The 18,150-nt window shown below is 44.0% G+C and overlaps 1 protein-coding gene across 2 annotated transcripts; it reads left to right on the top strand.

Annotated features, from left to right (window-relative positions):
- Nucleotides 1–10,015: 10,015 nt before the first annotated feature.
- On the top strand, nucleotides 10,016–17,656 carry si:ch73-233f7.1 (uncharacterized protein LOC100537710 homolog). Of its 2 annotated transcripts, XM_061236134.1 has the most exons (3): nucleotides 10,016–12,501; nucleotides 14,839–14,897; nucleotides 16,410–16,508. In XM_061236134.1, the coding sequence occupies exons 1-3, from the start codon at nucleotides 10,063–10,065 to the stop codon at nucleotides 16,414–16,416; spliced, it is 2,505 nt and encodes an 834-aa protein (XP_061092118.1). In that variant the 5' UTR covers nucleotides 10,016–10,062; the 3' UTR covers nucleotides 16,417–16,508. The 2 variants fall into 2 exon arrangements, with proteins under 2 accessions (XP_061092118.1, XP_061092117.1); XM_061236133.1 differs by lacking the exon at nucleotides 14,839–14,897 and having other exon boundaries at nucleotides 16,410–17,656.
- The last annotated feature ends 494 nt before the right edge of the window (nucleotides 17,657–18,150 follow it).

Raw genomic sequence — 18,150 nt, 5'->3', positions numbered from 1 at the left:
GGGGGGGGTGAAGTGTGTGTGTGTGTGGTGTGTGGGGGGGTGGAGTGTGTGTGTGTGTGTGTGTGGGGGGGGTGGAGTGTGTGTGTGTGTGTGTGTGTGGGGAGGTGGAGTGTTTGTGTGTGTAGGGGGGGGTGGGGGGTGGAGTGTGTGTGTGCGTATGTGGGGGGGGGGGTGGAGTGTGTGTGTGTGTGTGGGGGGGGTGGAGTGTGTGTGTGTGTGTGGGGGGGGTGGAGTGTGTGTGTGTGTGTGGGGGGGGTGGAGTGTGTGTGTGTGTGTGTGGGGAGGTGGAGTGTGTGTGTGTGTGTGGGGGGGGTGGAGTGTGTGTGTGTGTGTGTGGGGAGGTGGAGTGTGTGTGTGTGTGTAGGGGGGGGTGGGGGGTGGAGTGTGTGTGTGCGTATGTGGGGGGGGGTGGAGTGTGTGTGTGTGTGTGTGTGTGTGTGTGCGTGTGGTGTGGGGGGGTTTGCTTGGCTCACTGCAGCTGTGATTGGCTGGCAGTTCTGGTGTCGCTGTGACATCAGCCATGTGGTGCTGGAGAGGATCAAAGCTGGTAGATTGATCCAAGCTGCATGACCCGGCCTGATTGCGCATTCATTCACTCCTCAGTGTTTGTATGTGTGTGTGTGTGTGTGTGTGTGTGTGTGTAAGCGGGTAGGAGTGTGTGCACGTGTACATGTGTGAGTGTGTGTGTATGTTATACGTGTGCATCTGCATGTGTACATAATGAGTGCTCCGTTTCAACAGGTTCCTGTCATTTTTGGGAATCTCCTAATCTTCCACTGAAAGATCTGCTCCGTCTTGTTTCACTCCTTTCTCACCCTCTCTCTCTCTCTTTCTCTTTCTCGCCCTCTATCTCTCTCACACACACATTCACCCTCTCTCTCTCTTTCTCCCATACTCTCTCACAGACATTCACCCTTTCTCATACACTCTTTCTTTTTCTCCCACTCTCTCACACACACATTCACACTCTTTCTTTCTCCCATACTCTCTCACACACATTCACACTCTCTATTTCTCCCACACTCTCACTCACACACTCACACTCTTTCTCTCTCTCTGACAGCTTGACCGTGGTCAGCAACTTGTATTCCACCTTATAGTCCATCCAAGCCAACTCTCTCTCTCTCTCTCTCTCTCTCCCTCTCTCTCTCTGTCCTGCCTGTACTCTATCCTTTTCCTTCTCTCTTTCTCTCCCCTCTTACTCACTCCCTCTCTACCTCTCTCTTGTCAACTGGCTTTCATTCCTGCCCTGTTCCATTCCTTACACACACACACACACACACACACTTCCAGGCGTCTCAGTTTCCTGACATTTTCCATTTTTGCGAGTATAAAGTAATAATAATAATAATATTAGCGGGTGCTGCAGTAACTGCAGTTTACACAGCTGAGGCACATGTGGCACTCTCCAGTCCTCCTTTCCCATTCCTTCACTTCTAATTCCATCCCTCCATCAGACAGCCACATCTCCTCCACCCTCTCCCTCCCTCCCCCTTTCCCTGCCACTCCTTTCTTCCCCTCTCCCTGCCTCTCCCCCCCTCTCACTCCCCCTGTCTATCACTCTCTCACTCTCCCCCTCTCTCTCTCTCTCTCTCTCTCCTTCCCTCTCCATTTCTCCAGGCTGTAGTGGATAGTGACAGAATAGGGGTTGAGAGCGAGCAGATGTAATGTCTTTACTCGGGAGAAAGAGATCAGTGATCCTCCTCTTCTTCTCTCCTCCATCACTCCTGTCTCTCTCTCTCTCTCTCTCTCTCTCTCTCTCTCTCTCTCTGTGTGCCACCCTCTGTCTCTCCACGTCTATCTGTAGATCTGCTACAGTGATGATGGTCTTTCACAGGGTCGGGGGTCTGCACAAAGTCTCAGATACCCACACTGTATACAGACACAGGCAGGCGAGACCCTTCAGAAAGCCTGTATAAATGCATCCGCACACTATATGAGTTATGGGAAGATGCTTTGGACTGCAGACTCAGGAGACTGCTTCTGGCAGCGAAGTGCAACTCGCAACAGCAGGTGAACAAGGTCATATCTGTGCACACGCATGTGTGTGTGTGTGTGTGTGTGTGTGTGTGTGTGTGTGTGTGTGTGTGTGGCAGTGCCAACATTCCTCTGGCATTCCTGACATTCCCTGCCGGTGGCACCCTGCCCCATCTCCGCACCCAGGGGGAGAGAGAGACGGAGATAGGGAGGGAGAGAGAGAGAGAGAGAGAGAGAGAGAGAGAGAGATAGGGAGAGAGAGAGAGATAGGGAGAGAGAGAGAGAGAGAGAGCGAAGCGAGTGAGAGAGATTGGAGAGAAAAAGGGAGAGAGAAAGATAGAAAGGGAAACAGAGAGGAAAGAGAGAGAAAGAAATAGGGAGAGAGGGAGAGAAAGAGAGATAGGGAGAGAGAAGGGGGGAGAGAGAAAGGGAGACAGAGAGATAGGAAGAGAGAGAAGGAGAGGTGGGGAGGGAATATGGTGAAGGACTGAGAAAACTGGTGAAGAAAAGCATCCCTGGAAAAACACAGGGAAACATGTTCAGTCTTTACTTTTGTGGCCTGTGTCTCCCTCTGCTGGCCAATGTCAGCAAAGCCTATTCCACTAAAATCAGCGCGGGTCCTGGAGCTACCACCAGTACGCCGATGGTATTAGCAGAGCCACTCCCACACCCACGCTCCTACACACCCTGGAACTACAGATTCATCCCCCCACCATCTGACCTGCAAACTTCACATCGCTCCATGTCAACTGTCTAGTTTACCTGCTAGTCTAGTTTAGAAATGGGCATTTGTGCATGGGATGGGCATGGGATTTCTTCCCATCTGCAAGTTTTTTCTCGCCACTGTTTGAGGTTTGCTATTTGGGGGCTCAGGGCTGGTATTTCCCTTCTGTTTGTGGCAGTCTTCTGTGAAGGGCATTACACAAATAAAATATTATTTAATTTAATTGAACCCCAGGAAGTCACTGCACCATAATTTTTTTAGCTCAGCTGTGTGTCTCAATCCCATTGCTATAACAGCAGATACCTGTGGTCAGTGATGCACTGAGTAGGCCAGAGTTCTGTATGTGGGTTATGTGGGTTAATAACAGTGACTGGTCTGTACTATGTGAGGTGGACTGGGTTAATAACAGTGACTGGTCTGTACTATGTGAGGTGGACTGGGTTAATAACAGTGACTGGTCTGTACTATGTGAGGTGGACTGGGTTAATAACAGTGACTGGTCTGTACTATGTGAGGTGGACTGGGTTAATAACAGTGACTGGTCTGTACTATGTGAGGTGGACTGGATTAATAACAGAGACTGGTCTGTACTATGTGAGGTGGACTGGGTTAATAACAGTGACTGGTCTGCACTATGTGAGGTGGACTGGGTTAATAACAGTGTCTGGTCTGTACTATGTGAGGTGGACTGGGTTAATAACAGTGACTGGTCTGTACTATGTGAGGTGGACTGGGTTAATAACAGTGACTGGTCTGTACTATGTGAGGTGGACTGGGTTAATAACAGTGACTGGTCTGCACTATGTGAGGTGGACTGGGTTAATAACAGTGTCTGGTCTGTACTATGTGAGGTGGACTGGGTTGATAACAGTGACTGGTCTGTACTATGTGAGGTGGACTGGGTTAATAACAGTGTCTGGTCTGTACTATGTGAGGTGGACTGGGTTAATAACAGTGACTGGTCTGTACTATGTGAGGTGGACTGGGTTAATAACAGTGACTGGTCTGTACTATGTGAGGTGGACTGGGTTAATAACAGTGACTGGTCTGCACTATGTGAGGTGGACTGGGTTAATAACAGTGACTGGTCTGTACTATGTGAGGTGGACTGGGTTAATAACAGTGACTGGTCTGTACTATGTGAGGTGGACTGGGTTAATAACAGTGTCTGGTCTGTACTATGTGAGGTGGACTGGGTTAATAACAGTGACTGGTCTGTACTATGTGAGGTGGACTGGGTTAATAACAGTGACTGGTCTGTACTATGTGAGGTGGACTGGGTTGATAACAGTGACTGGTCTGTACTATGTGAGGTGGACTGGGTTAATAACAGTGTCTGGTCTGTACTATGTGAGGTGCACTGGCTTTCTGTCTGCTGTGTGAGGGTGATCGAATGGCTTAATAACAGTAACTGCTCTGTGCTGTGTCAGAAGGGGTTAGGCTGTGGTTAGTGCTAAGTAAGATTAACCAGGCTGTGTTCAGTGGTACGTGAGCACGATTACTTGCTGTAAACAAACCAGCTCTAGCTAGGTTTTGAAACAGCTGGAAGCTGGCCACTTTAACCAGCTACATACTCAATATGGTTTGACCAGCTCAAGCTATGTTTTTACACAAGATGGATTTTACATAAGGATTAGGCTGTGGTTAGTGTTAAATAAGAGTAATCAGCCTATGTTCAGTGTTATGTGAGCATGATTAGGTTGTGTTTAGTGCTAAGGGTAGCTGATCTGTACTACTGTAATGGTTAATGATTAGTAAGAAAACAAATCACCGAATGTATGCTGGGATAGGGTCCAACCCCCCTGCGACCCTGTTCAGGATAAGCGAGTTAAGATAATGGATGGATGGATTCTCTTTATATGGAGAATTTTCTAAACATTATTCCAAACAATATAAGTAATACAGTCAGCTCCATCATGCTTGGGAAATTTTTTCTTTATTTTTTTGGCTCTGTACTGCACAATTTTTCATATGTAATCAATCAATGTGGTTAAAGTGCAGGTAACGTTGTTGTTGCTGTCGTTGTCATCATCGCAACCACCTTGCTGTGCCTGATTTTATTTTTAAATAAACCGTTTTTTTCTGACAGATGGCGCTCTAGGATCGTGTATGACATAGCCGTGCTAAAAAAAAAAATCAAACCTTTTATTTAGGCAACAAACTTACCGTATTTGTGGGAAATATTTGATCAATTCTCGCGATAAACCGTTAATTTTCTGATGTTGAACATTTTCCAGGTACTATGGCCAGAAAATAAGGTTAGTAATCAGTGCTAAATGTGCTTATTATAAACCTGAAAAACTAGAACGAAGCAGGAATTGAAACATTATAATTCTCATTTACTTTGAAAAACATTTTTTCTTGTTTTGTACCATATTTATGAGTATTTTTTCTTAGAAGCATTCGATCAACAGCTTTTCCTTTTTCAGGGACCCATTGCAATAAATCCAAGCATTTCGCAGTGCCATGAGTTTCAAGTGTTAACATTTATTTTATTGCTGTTAAATAATATGTCGATTAACGTGAGGAAAATAATAATAATAATAATAAATTTATCTCATATTTGTGCGCTTGCTTGTTTTAAATTGTGGCATTAATTTAGTAATCCTCCATTGAAGTGTCAGCCTGCCACTGTAGACGATTTATAGTTGCTTGCCAAATACAGAAACCCGGAGCTACTATTTTCTGCTAGTGGTCAGATTAACTTTTGGCATTTTCTCCGAAAACCATGATTACACGCTACATTGTACAGTTGTACACACGTTGGGTATTCGTAAATCTTGCACCAATTCTAATTATCCACAGAACGGACTAGGGTAATTAGCCTATCGTACGCTACATGAAGCAACACCTTTTCCCCTGTTCAAAGACCCGGTGTGAATTATGTAAATCTGAAACACCAGTTTTTTTTGTTAGTAAATATAATCGCGAATTTACTTAATTCATTACGATTTAAGTTGTAGAGGCTAAACTGGTGTCTACGAATGCCGTGTGTGGCACAGAAATAATGACGTCACTGTCTGTGACGTGTCATAGGTGTAGGCCCAATATAAGTTGTCATGCAACTGTCGCCTGTGCGTCGGCTTAGCTCAGCGGTTACTTCGTCCAAAGTTGTTGGCGGCTCTTGGGCTGCCGGTTCGAACCGCGGGCGCTGTCCGGCGTTTTGCAAATGGCACCCGTCGTCTCTTCCCCTATATTGTGTACTTTAGTGAATTCGTGAGAAAGTAATTGTGTCACACCAACATGAACTTGTAAGCCGCGTTTTTATGACACGTGTAAACCATTTTTATGATTGTATTCTCTGGGGGGTTACAAAATAAGCGATTCTGTGTATATCAAAAGTCAGCTTGAGTTTTACTATTGTTGTGGCTAAATAATGCAGTAGAACCTCAGTTGAACGTGTCCGAATGCCGTGTGTGGCACAGGAATAATGACGTCACTGTCTGTGACATGTCATAGGTGTAGACCCAATATAAGTTGTCATGCAACTGCTACCCTCGCGTCGGCTTAGCTCAGCGGTTACTTCGTCTAAAGTTAATGGTTGGCGGCTCTTCGGCTGCCGGTTCGAACCGCGGGCGCTGTCTGTCGTTTTGCAAATGGCATCCGTCGTCTCTTCCCATATATAGTGTACTTTAGTGAATTTGTAAGAAAGTAACTGTGTCACACCAACATGAACTTGTAAGCCGCGTTTTTATTACACGTGTAAACCATTTTTATGATTGTATTCTCTGGGGGGTTACAAAATAAGCGATTCTGTGTATATCAAAAGTCAGCTTGAGTTTTTTATTGTTGTGGCTGAATAATGCAGTAGAATCTCAGTCGAATGTGTGCGAATCTTACTGTAATTTGAAAAACGTATGAATTCTAGGCCTAAGTAATAAAACAAAGATAAAAATCACAACCCAGTTAGTAGGCAAGACGGTACGTAAAGTTCTAAAGGCATGTTGAAATGTCTTTGCCGTAAATTACTGCGTGCTGCTGTGTGCTTACCTGCATCAAAAGAGTAGCAGTAAATTGTAAAAAAAAAAAAGAACATGAGTTAACATATTCTTTCCACTAGATGGCAGTCACTGATTATTTTTCAGAGAAGCCGAGAGAGTCTTGCATTGCACTCCATGCTTTTAGAGATGGTAGTTTCATATGAAACCTGCCAAATTAGCAGCTAGTATAAAGGATGAACTAATAATAATAATAATAATAATAATAATAATAATAATAATAATAATAATACATTACTCAGACTGAATATTTGTTGTTTTAAAGGGTGCTTAAAGTCATGCATTCGTCTCATATTTGTGCGCTTGCTTGTTTTAAATTGTGGCATTAATTTAGTAATCCTCCATTGAAGTGTCAGCCTGCCACTGTAGACGATTTATAGTTGTTTGCCAAATACAGAAACCCGGAGCTACTATTTTCTGCTAGTGGTCAGATTAACTTTTGGCATTTTCTCCGAAAACCATGATTACACGCTACATTGTACAGTTGTACACACGTTGGGTATTCGTAAATCTTGCACCAATTCTAATTATCCACAGAACGGACTAGGAAAATTAGCCTATCGTACGCTACATGAAGTAACACCTTTTCCAATGTTCAAAGACCCGGTGTGTTATATGTAAATCTGAAACACCATTTTTTTTGTTAGTTAATATAATCGCGAATTTACTTAATTTATTACGATTTAAGTTGTAGAGGCTAAACTGGTGTCTACGAATGCCGTGTGTGGCACAGAAATAATGACGTCACTGTCTGTTACATGTCATAGGTGTAGGCCCAATATAAGTTGTCATGCAACTGTCGCCTTCGCGTCGGCTTAGCTCAGCGGTTACTTCGTCTAAAGGATTTGTTGGCAGCTCTTGGGCTGCCGGTTCGAACCGCGGGCGCTGTCCGGCGTTTTGCAAATGGCATCCGTCGTGTACTTTCGCACCCTATATTGTGTACTTTCGTGAATATGTGAGAAAGTAATTGTGTCACGCCAACATTAACTTGTAAGCCGCCTTTTTATGACACGTGTAAACCATTTTTATGATTGCATTCTCTCGGGGGGTTTCAAAATCAGCGATTCTGTGTAAATCAAAAGTCAGCTTGAGTTTTACTATTTTTGTGGCTAAATAATGCAGTAGAATCTCAGTTGAATGTGTCTGAATCTTACTGTCATTTGAAAAGCGTATGAATTCTAGGCCTAAGTAATAAAACAAAGATAGAAATCACTCAAGTTAGTAGGCAAGACTGCAATGTTCTGAAGGAATGGTGAAATGTCTTTGCCACATGTATCAGTAACTTAAATTACTGCGTGCTGGTGTGTGCTTACCTGCATTAAAAGTGTAGCAGTAAATTGTAAAAAAGAACATGAGTTAACATATTATTTCCACTAGATGGCAGTCACTGATTATTTTTCAGAGAAGCCTAGAGAGTCTTCCTTTGCACTCCATGCTTTCAGATATGTTAAATCCATATGAAACCTGCCAAATTAGCATCTACTATAAAGGATGAGCTAATTATTCACCCATCTACCAAAAAGTTCAGAAAGTAAAAGCCCTTTCTGGTATTTTGCTATAACTTGCCCAATTCTTCATCCAGGAGGTAGAAGTAGAACTCGTCTGTAGAGCTTGTTAAATTCGTGGATGGAAGAAAAACACGGGGAGAGACTTTTACTTTCTGAGCACCTCCCACCTCTGGTCAAGTGTGTAACTACTGATTAATGGCGACTGTTTTCAACTAATTGTTGAGTCCAACATTGGCAACTGAGTTTTCACTGTTTTCCCCTTTTTCAGACTTCAGTGTGACTGGTTAAAAGGTTTACGTTTCTCATACACGTGTCATGAAAGTTAATCGTAATGAATAGGCTACCAATTAATACAAAAACTGTTGTTTTATTTTTAAGTCATGCTGAAAGTTAACTCTCTCTCTCTCTCTCTCTCTCTCTCTCTCTCTCTCTCTCTCTCGGGTGACTCTCTTTCTCTCTTTCTCTCATGGATTGAGTGTTAGGTCGGCAAAGTTTTGTTGCCTGTAGCAATGGGAGATAAAACGCTTTTTAAAACGCTTACAGAGGCTTCGTGTGATCCATGTTAATGTAATGGGCACCGAGAGTGCGCCCATGTACCCGACAGTGCGCTTTGGGATTATTTATCAGAAAACATTTGTATTCCTCTGTTCTGCAACGGCTGATCCCGGATAGCTGCCCGCTAATCCCCTACTCCGTTAATTAAAAAGAGCGGGAAACCAATGGAAGCCGTGTTTTAGAAATGTAATCATTTGTGCTGAAGCTTAACCATCTGCTGGAGGTTAAGTCTCTGACAGATTGTGTTTTCTGGTTATTTAAACCCGGAGAACTTTAGTTTGTAAGAGGGACTGGATTGCGTGCGTGTTGGGGAGGAAGTGGGCACTTTCTTCAGTCTTGTAATTATTATGAAATGGCGCGGGTGGAGAGCAATTGTGAGTTCGCACCAAGTTCCTTGTGGAATAATTCCCAGTCCGCTGTCTGACTGCAGGAGCGCCTAGAGAACTATGAAGCGGAGCGCAGCCTATGCGAAAGTGATTTTATTGGAGCTGTTGAAAACGAGAGAAATAATAAAAAGGAACAGCTTTCCTCGGAAGGGGAACTATTTGAACAGTTTAATATGATCTTTTTCACAAATTGATGATTCAAAATGTCAACGATTAGTCAGATTGATTTACCAAGATTTATCCACCTAAGACAGAGGATACGAATCCAGTCCGTGCTCATTTTAAGCGACAAATTAAGAATATGTTTACTTTTTAAAATATCTTCATTTGGTATGGATGTTTCCTGCATCTTATATATGTAGATACATGTCTCTTGTAGTTCTTGGTGCGCTTTACGGAGCAGTAGAAGGAAGGGGTTAACCCCTCCTTACAGTAATTACAGCCTCTGTCGCTGTCCTCCAATACGGTGCTGAATAAAGCCGTGTTCCTCCCCCCTCCAGCCAGCTCACAATACGAGAGACAGTGGAAAACCAAAGACTAAAATTCCCCCCTCACACACACGCCTGGTGCGCCGAGCAGGCAGCGGATCCGGGAGAAGCCTCGTGCAGCTGGACACGCACAAAGTTTGAGAAACGGACCGTATTCTTTCTTCCATTACGCATTCGCGATTTTTCTTTCTCCGACGTGAACCAACACGTTCCTCAATCGTTATTATAATAATAATAATAATAATAATAATAATAAATTATATTGCGACTCTTGTTTCGCGTTTTTAGCTAGCTATGTTTTGTTTTAAGAGTATAATGTTGTCATAACGAAACCGCTGCTGGACACAGCGCATTGCTGAGATGCTGATTAAAAGGCAATGGACGCGGAGAAGGCAGGTGATTTGCCTGCTTCTGTGCACCTGTGCTATGGATTTGGTTCAGGCGCAGATCCGATACTCAATTCCCGAGGAATTGGAGCACGGAGCATTTGTTGGCAACATAGCAGAAGACTTAGGTCTGGATGTCGGCAAACTCTCTGCCCGCAGGTTCAGGATAGTTTCGGGAGCCAGAAAACAGTATTTAGAAGTTAATTTGGAAAACGGGATTTTATTTTTAAACGAGAAAATTGATAGAGAGGAACTGTGCGAACAGAGCGCGACATGTTTTTTACATTTGCAAGTCGTGATTGAAAATCCTTTAGAACTGTACAGAGTGGAAGTAGAGATTTTGGATGTGAACGACAATTCTCCCAGTTTTCCTTGGAGTGAGTTTGATTTGGAAATAACCGAGTCCGCCGCGCCCGGGTCCCGCTTTCCGCTCGAGAGCGCACAGGATCTGGACGTGGGCACCAACGCTCTGCGCACGTACCTGCTGAGCTCGAACGACCACTTTGTCCTCGACATCCAGACGCGAAACGACGGCAGCAAGTTCGCGGAGCTGGTGCTAGAGACTCCACTGGATAGAGAGCAGCAGAAGACGCACCAGATGATCCTGACAGCGGTGGACGGTGGCACGCCGGAAAGATCGGGCACTGCACTTATCACAATCACTGTACTGGACGCCAACGACAACGTTCCCGTTTTTGATCAGTCTGTTTATCGTGTGAGTTTAGTGGAGAATGCACCGAGAGGCACCCTCGTAATTAAACTGAACGCTTCCGATTTGGACGAAGGTTCGAATGGAGAGATTACCTACTCTTTCAGCGGACACGCTCCTCTGAGAGTGCGGGAGCTCTTTAGCGTGGACTCCTACACCGGCGAAATCAGAGTCAAAGGCGTAGTGGATTATGAAAAAGCCAGTGTTTATGAATTATATGTGCAAGCCAAGGACAAAGGTCCGTCGGCCGTTGCGGTGCACTGCAAAGTATTAGTAGATATATTAGATGTAAATGACAACGCGCCGGAGGTGATTCTAACCTCGGTTTCTACGCCTGTTCAGGAAGATGCTCCTCCCGGGACTGTCATCGCTGTGATAAGTGTAATGGATCGGGACTCAGGGGAAAACGGGAATGTACAGTGCCAAATCCCCAGTAACGTGCCATTTCAACTCCACTCTTCCTTCAAGAATTATTACACTTTAGTCACGAGCGAATTGCTCGACAGAGAATCTGTGTCCGAATACAACATCACCCTCACGGCGAGGGACCTCGGCGCACCGCCTCTGTCCACAAGAAAAACTATTTTAATTCAAGTATCTGACATTAATGACAACGCTCCCCGCTTCTTACAGCCCTCTTACACGGTCTATGTGACTGAAAATAATGCCCCGGGCGCGTCAATTTGCTCGGTGACTGCATTCGACCCCGATTCCAATCAGAACGCTTATCTGTCCTACTCTATTCTTGAAGACCAAATCCAGGGCATGCCGGTGTCCACTTACGTATCCATCAACTCAGACAATGGTAATATCTACGCGCTCCGCTCCTTCGACTACGAGCAGCTGAGAAACTTTCAGATTCGCGTTCAAGCTCAGGATGCGGGCTTCCCACCCCTGAGCAGCAATGTAACGGTCAACGTATTTGTTTTGGACCAGAATGACAATGCGCCCGTCATTGTCTCTCCGTTACCTAAAAACGGCACCGTGGCGACCGAAATGGTCCCTCGGTCTGTTGACGCCGGTTACCTCGTCGCGAAAATCACTGCCATTGACGCGGACGCGGGGCAAAACTCGCGGCTTTCGTACCAGGTTCTCCAGGCAACGGATCCGGGGTTATTTAGTGTTGCCCTTTATACGGGCGAAATCAGGACGATTCGGCGATTTGTAGATAAAGACGCCACGAGGCAAAGATTGGTCATTTTAGTCAAGGACAACGGTCAGCCGTCCCTCTCGGCCACTGTTTCTATCATCCTATCAGTAGTTGACAGCGTGCCAGAATCCCTGTCCGATTTTGGTGACCTCACCCTAAGCCCCCAGTCCCCATCCAACCTTCCTCTCTATTTAATCGTGTCTCTGAGCACAATTTCGTTCATATTTCTGGTGGCAATAATTGTCCTGGCTGCCATTAAGTGCTACAAGGACAGAGACTCAATACGAGGATACAGCTTCTCCTTCAGCGACTGCTGCGCGTTTGAGCCAGAACCGCCCACGGAGGTGTTCAAAAAATCCAACCTAAACCTGCAGATATCGTCTGGGACCAAAGTACCAACGAACTGTGTAGAAGCGAATACCAACGGTCCTCTCTCGCAAGCCTACTGCTACAAAGTGTGTTTAACCCCGGAATCTGCAAAGAGCGACTTCATGTTCTTGAAGCCGTGCAGCCCGACTACGCCGAGGAACAACGTGAAAGGTACAGATAACCTGGTGTCAGCTTGGAGCGCGCAAAACCGCAGCGGCACTGTGAACAACGGAGCTACAACCCCGAATGAGGTAAAAGCGGGCAGCAGTCCTACATTTCATCTAACTGCGTAGCTTATTGGTATTTATTAACGTCATTTCATATGATAAGTCATGATGGTGTGCATCTATTCCAGCTCATTTGGACATCGGTTTATAGACTGCTTAACATTTACAGATGAACACGGACGATTTGTTCTATAGGCTACTTGTCGAGGGCGTTTTAAACCCATCACATCCTATCACATCTTATTTCCCACTAACACACTTCTGTAGAGCCGTCGGAGAATGAGCCTTAGACAAGTCTCTTTGACACATTCATTATCGGTTTGTTTATTGGTAGTCTAAATTTATCCAACTGCAATGACCTAATTTGTTCGCATAATAAACACATCCTTCTAGTGGAATTCATTCAGTGGTAATCGTCAGTAACTTTACAAGGAATGCTGCTGGCTACAACATTATCAACTCTACACTGGCGCACTTGTCTGGAGCCTCGTCTACTTCACAAAGAAGTCGAGAGTGAAAAAAATGCACGAAAAGACGTGCCCTACGTTTCTATAGGCTAACATTAAATCTTTCTAATAGGTTGATTACCATGATGATATAGTCTACAGTGGTCACATTCGCTGTATTTGTATAAAGCACAATCACGGTAGCTTGCGTGTTTTCTGACATTTAACATAAAAAATGGTGACGAGAAAGGGTTCTATACCTCTTCTCCAATGTCGAACTTGTTCACCAGCGCGTGGAAAGGGCTTAAGTTGGATGGCCACCGAACAGTTATTTTCTCATTGTTCGCCAAAACTGGTCTTCTCATTTAACGATAATTAAGATAACTGAGATAATAATTTATGAGATCCGTTAAAGTGGGTTTATTCTGCCCATTTCGTTATGATAGCATATTCTTACCATTTACTGTTACATTCATTTACACACAAAGTTTTGTTTTTAAACAGCCCTGATTTTAATGTCTCGGGGCTGAGCTGGAAACGCATCACAGCCCCACAAGGACCGTTTAATAATTAGTTCTGTTAAAAATGGAAAGGCTTGAGGAATGTTAGACGTTGGTAAGACGTGGTGTGAGTGTAGATTGGATTGCATTGTCTCTACAGAGTATGTCAAGAGGTGGGTTATGTGCGCGAATTTCTAACGAAGGAGCTATTGAATTCAACCCGTTTCTAAGTATCACACTGCGAATGGAAGCGTAATATAACCTAGAATTCATTTCGACAAAAAACCCTTTCCAAGAGGAAACATATATACATATGCAATAAAACATGTATTATTATCATGCTGATTATTATTATTATTATTATTATTATTATTATTATTATTATTATTATTATTATCATTATTATTATTATTTTATTATTATGTAGCAAGTATCCCTATTGTTCCTTTTGGACTGTTAGAGTAAGATATGCCCTATAATTCATAATTCATTTAAACTAAAATGATAAAATATTTCCTTCGGTATCCGACAAATAACATCCACTTTTAAAATGAAGGCTCATATTCGTGATTTAGTCTTGCGTTCTGACAGGAAACGAAATGCTCAATGGATGCAACAGAACGAGTCAAACACTTTCAAAGGGTATATCCTAAGGGGGGCGGCGAATCCATAAAGTTCTAAATGCCTTTGAATGCTTTGTGCGCCGAACAAGCGGCAGACGCAGAACGGCGCCTGCCAGTAGCTTACACGCAAATCTTACATTTCATTAGGCACTCTGAAGTGGATGGGGTAAAAATATTCCACCATTCGTTTTCAAATTTTTCTTCACTCGCACGGCTGTGCAGCTTCGTTTGAAGATTTAAATAGCCCTTTGTTTAATACTGGTTGTTTTTAATTGGTTTTACACGACTTGATGCGTAAAATATTCGTCCTGCTAATTCTGTAATACGCTTATCTTATATCTTATTGCCAGTGTTCACTGGTGTAAGCGAATTAATAGAGCGTGGAATCCGTATTATGAGCCTGAAAATTTCAGGTCTCTGCTACCCACTGCGCTGCTAAGGAAGGGAAGAACGGCCGAGGAGGAAGATCACCCTCACACCGAAAAAATCTGACAATTCCTGCATTGCCACAAGGGGGCAGTCAATGCACATGTTTAAATTGGACATTTTTCAACTTTTTTATTTTGTTCAAGATAAATACCTCCAACCACACACCTACTGATATCCCGAAAAGTCAAGGTTTGTAAGCATATTAAATGAAATGCAGGCATGTAATCGCAGCTGTATCACGAGAAACCAGACTCATTGCAAACCGTTTATTATTTATATTGTAGCCTATACATATTCACATTTAGGTACAATTAGCGTATTACGAACGATCTCTAAAATAATATTCCTCCTTTCAATCCGCAGCTCAAGCAGCCCAACATGGACTGGCCACTGTCAAAGACGCAAAACACCACACTTAAAAGGTAAAAAAACACCACTCAACCCATATATTGTTTGGTGTGCACTGTTATGCAAAGTCTTAGACATTCTTGCATTTATCTACCGTCATGTATGTAGAACCCAAGATGTACATGAAGATGCGGCTTTATGAAAAAAAAAAAATAATAATAATAATCCAAGTAATATACAACATACATAATAGAACATATGCCCGCCATGTCCCTCCAAAACAATCCCGTAGACAGCCTTTATTCAGGAGCTCCAACTGAACATACAGGTACATTTTTCTTGAACTTATTTTTCGGCGAAATGTTCCACAAGGATCTGCACCCAAAAAAGTTTTAGTTTCCGTTGTGCATCAGAGAAGAGCAGTATAACGTGTTTAAGACTATTGCGCAAAAACAGTGCCACTGCTTGCACATGTATTTGCTATCATTAGAGCTTTGTGTCACCGCGATAGAAGCGCTGGTGTAATGTTGTGTGTTAGTGGACTGGGTTCTCCAAAACGGCACTAACAGGCATGCCCCTCCCACGGCAGCTACAGCTCAATGAACATGGATGGCACACTGATACGCAAAGCCATGCACACTGACCCAGAGAACTTTGGCCCACCCATGGCCGGACAGTACTGGACCTGGGGCACTCACATGCGAGGTATGTGAGGTCCAGTGCTCTCTGTCTGTGTAACCTCTGTTCACTGCGCTCCTCCACCTGTCTGTGTGCTTCCCGCAGACCCCACTACACTTCCTGTATGCATGCATGTTCACTGCACTTCCTGTATGCATGCATGTTCACTGCACTTCCTGTATGCATGCATGTTCACTGCACTTCCTGTATGCTTGCATTTCGTATGTTCACTGCTGTTGTGAATGCACATCTGGGCTATGTTAAGATCGCTTCTGGTCTGGTGGAGTGTTGCTTGAGGGTACTGAACTCCTTCTTTAACCCCCCCCCCTCCAAGCCATTTATTGTTTTTGAAGCACAGTCATTTTCCCATGTGTGTTGCAGCTTGTTTTGCTAGGACTGCACTATGTTTATTTCTTCTTAACTGCCCCATTTACTTCCATTAAAACATTTCCAGAAATATGAACACAAAACCAGTAGAGGGCAGTCTCCCCCCACGATTGAAGGCCACAGTACAGCAGAGCGGCACATTGTGTGTTCCAATGAATGTCCTGCCTCAAAATACTCATTGAATATCCTATGATCCATGTTTGTGTTATATATCAAAATAAAAAATAAAAAATAAAATAATACTTAGAAAGATGGAAGTTAATTGGAAAGTGTGTGTGTGTGTGTGTGTGTGTGTGTGTTTAAAGGCTGTTACAGGCTAATTGTATTTTTAACATAGCATGACATAACATAATAATGAGTAGAGGCCATTCAGCCCAGCAATGCTCGCCTTTTCCTCACAATAAAGGAGGAACATTGTTCTGGTTTTACTAAACTGCACATACATTTTTTGTGCGGATGTGGCTTCTGGTGACGGTCTGGCACGTCAAACCCAAGATCGTATTTCTATCTCAAAATGGCAGATTATAGAATGTCCTCCCCCTCCGCCGGAGTGCCCAACCGCTCGTGGACCCCGAGGTACGCCTCCCAACCCGCCTCACGCCCGCCGCCAGACTACCAGCACAACGTCTACATCCCGGGGACTCCCGGCGCTCGCCCGCCGCCGGACTACCAGCACAACGTGTACATCCCCGGGACCCCCACCGCGCACTGCACCCTCCGGCCCCTGCACCGGAGCGAGCTCGACATGAAGAACGCCTTCTCCACCTTCGGGAAGAAGCGCAGGTTCATATCCGGCTACGACCCCCGAGAGGACGCGGTGATCAACGACCTCTTCAACGCGTAGCGGTCACGGAGGGAGGAGTCGCACCGCCGCGCGGGTCGTTCCGTGAGACTCGTCTCCGATGCTGAGCTGTTCGGGGGGGTCAGTTTCTACCGCAGGGCGTGTCTAAGACCCTTCCGGTGAGATCCAACTTAATGCCAAAAAATGTGACCAAAACACAAAAAACACCCCCCCCCCCCATTACATTGTGTCCATAGTACAAAAGCACAACCCGAAAGACCTGTCCACTCACGCTGTTGACACCAGCCATTTACATGTCACTGTGGAGTAACAGTGTCACATGCAGACCATACTGAGACCATTGCTGTAACGGATGATCCAAGGCTTCGAAAGGCAACCTCAAACTGCTTATAGCAAATTGCAATACTACAAATGTGTAGTATGACATATCCACATCATATCTCACTGGCTTAGTCTGGAAAATGTGTAACTTTTTATATGTCATAAACTGCAGAGGGCATTCAGAGATTTATGATTATATTCCTACTTGTTATTGTATTATTATTACTATTATTATTATTATTATTATTATTTCAGACTCAATGATACCCCAATGACGATTCAAGTAATTAGTATATTAGTATGTGAGGCAGAATCATTTTGCCAAATGCACTTCCTTCCTCACTGAAGGCCGTCTGTGATGCACTGTTTAACACTGTCTGCATTTTTGAATGATACTCACATATAGATGGCCGCTAAGTCATTTCACCCATGCAGTCTGTTTAAGAACCATTGGGCTTGGTGCAGCAGAATATGACCAATGAAAGAGAATATTGTCATATTGTCATACAGTATATGCAAACTGCATTTTTAACGCAGGCGATTCACGAAGCGTGTGGCATATCATTTGTATATACATCTGAGAATAAATTATTTTTCGATGTCACCTTGTAATGTTGTAATTAATAAAATGCTGAAATATTTCAAGATCAAGCGTCCTTTTCAACGTGGCCCTGTGCTTACTGGCTGCCCCTGTCACACGGGGTTAATTCAGCACTAGCAGAGTACATAGGAGGCCAGTAGGGCCCCCTATGTACTCCGTGTGAATTTAACACTGAATGTTCTTCTTAATGTTCTACTGAATGTTCTACTTTGTACACATCGGGGAGGCTGGGAATGGGTTTGCCATTGCAGTCTGATTGCCATGGCAGGGAAGCACAATTAGAAAGGATCCCTCATCTGATGCTGATTACATTTAAATTTTCTCTAATGTGGCAGCACTTCACACTAAACGGTTGTAATTATAGCAAACGGATTACATGACATCATTGAAATAATTTTGATACCCCGAAAAATCTAAACTCACCGAGCACTTTATTAGGAACATTTTTACTTTATTACACCTACATATTCATGCGATTATCTAATCAGGCATTTGTGTGGCAGCAGTGCAATGCAAACAATCATGTAGATACAGGTCA

Source organism: Conger conger, chromosome 3 (assembly GCF_963514075.1).
Source record: "Conger conger chromosome 3, fConCon1.1, whole genome shotgun sequence".
NCBI classification, from domain to species: Eukaryota; Metazoa; Chordata; class Actinopteri; order Anguilliformes; family Congridae; genus Conger; species Conger conger.
This window is presented reverse-complemented; position numbering and strand designations above follow the sequence as displayed.

Excerpts from the sequence above, each read along its gene's own strand:
- si:ch73-233f7.1 (XM_061236133.1), top strand. The coding sequence starts at position 10,063 with ATGGATTTGGTTCAGGCGCAGATCCGATACTCAATTCCCGAGGAATTG. Across the intron at positions 12,502-16,409 it reads GAGCTACAACCCCGAATGAG|ATTATAGAATGTCCTCCCCC; the intron begins GTAAAAGCGGGC and ends TCAAAATGGCAG.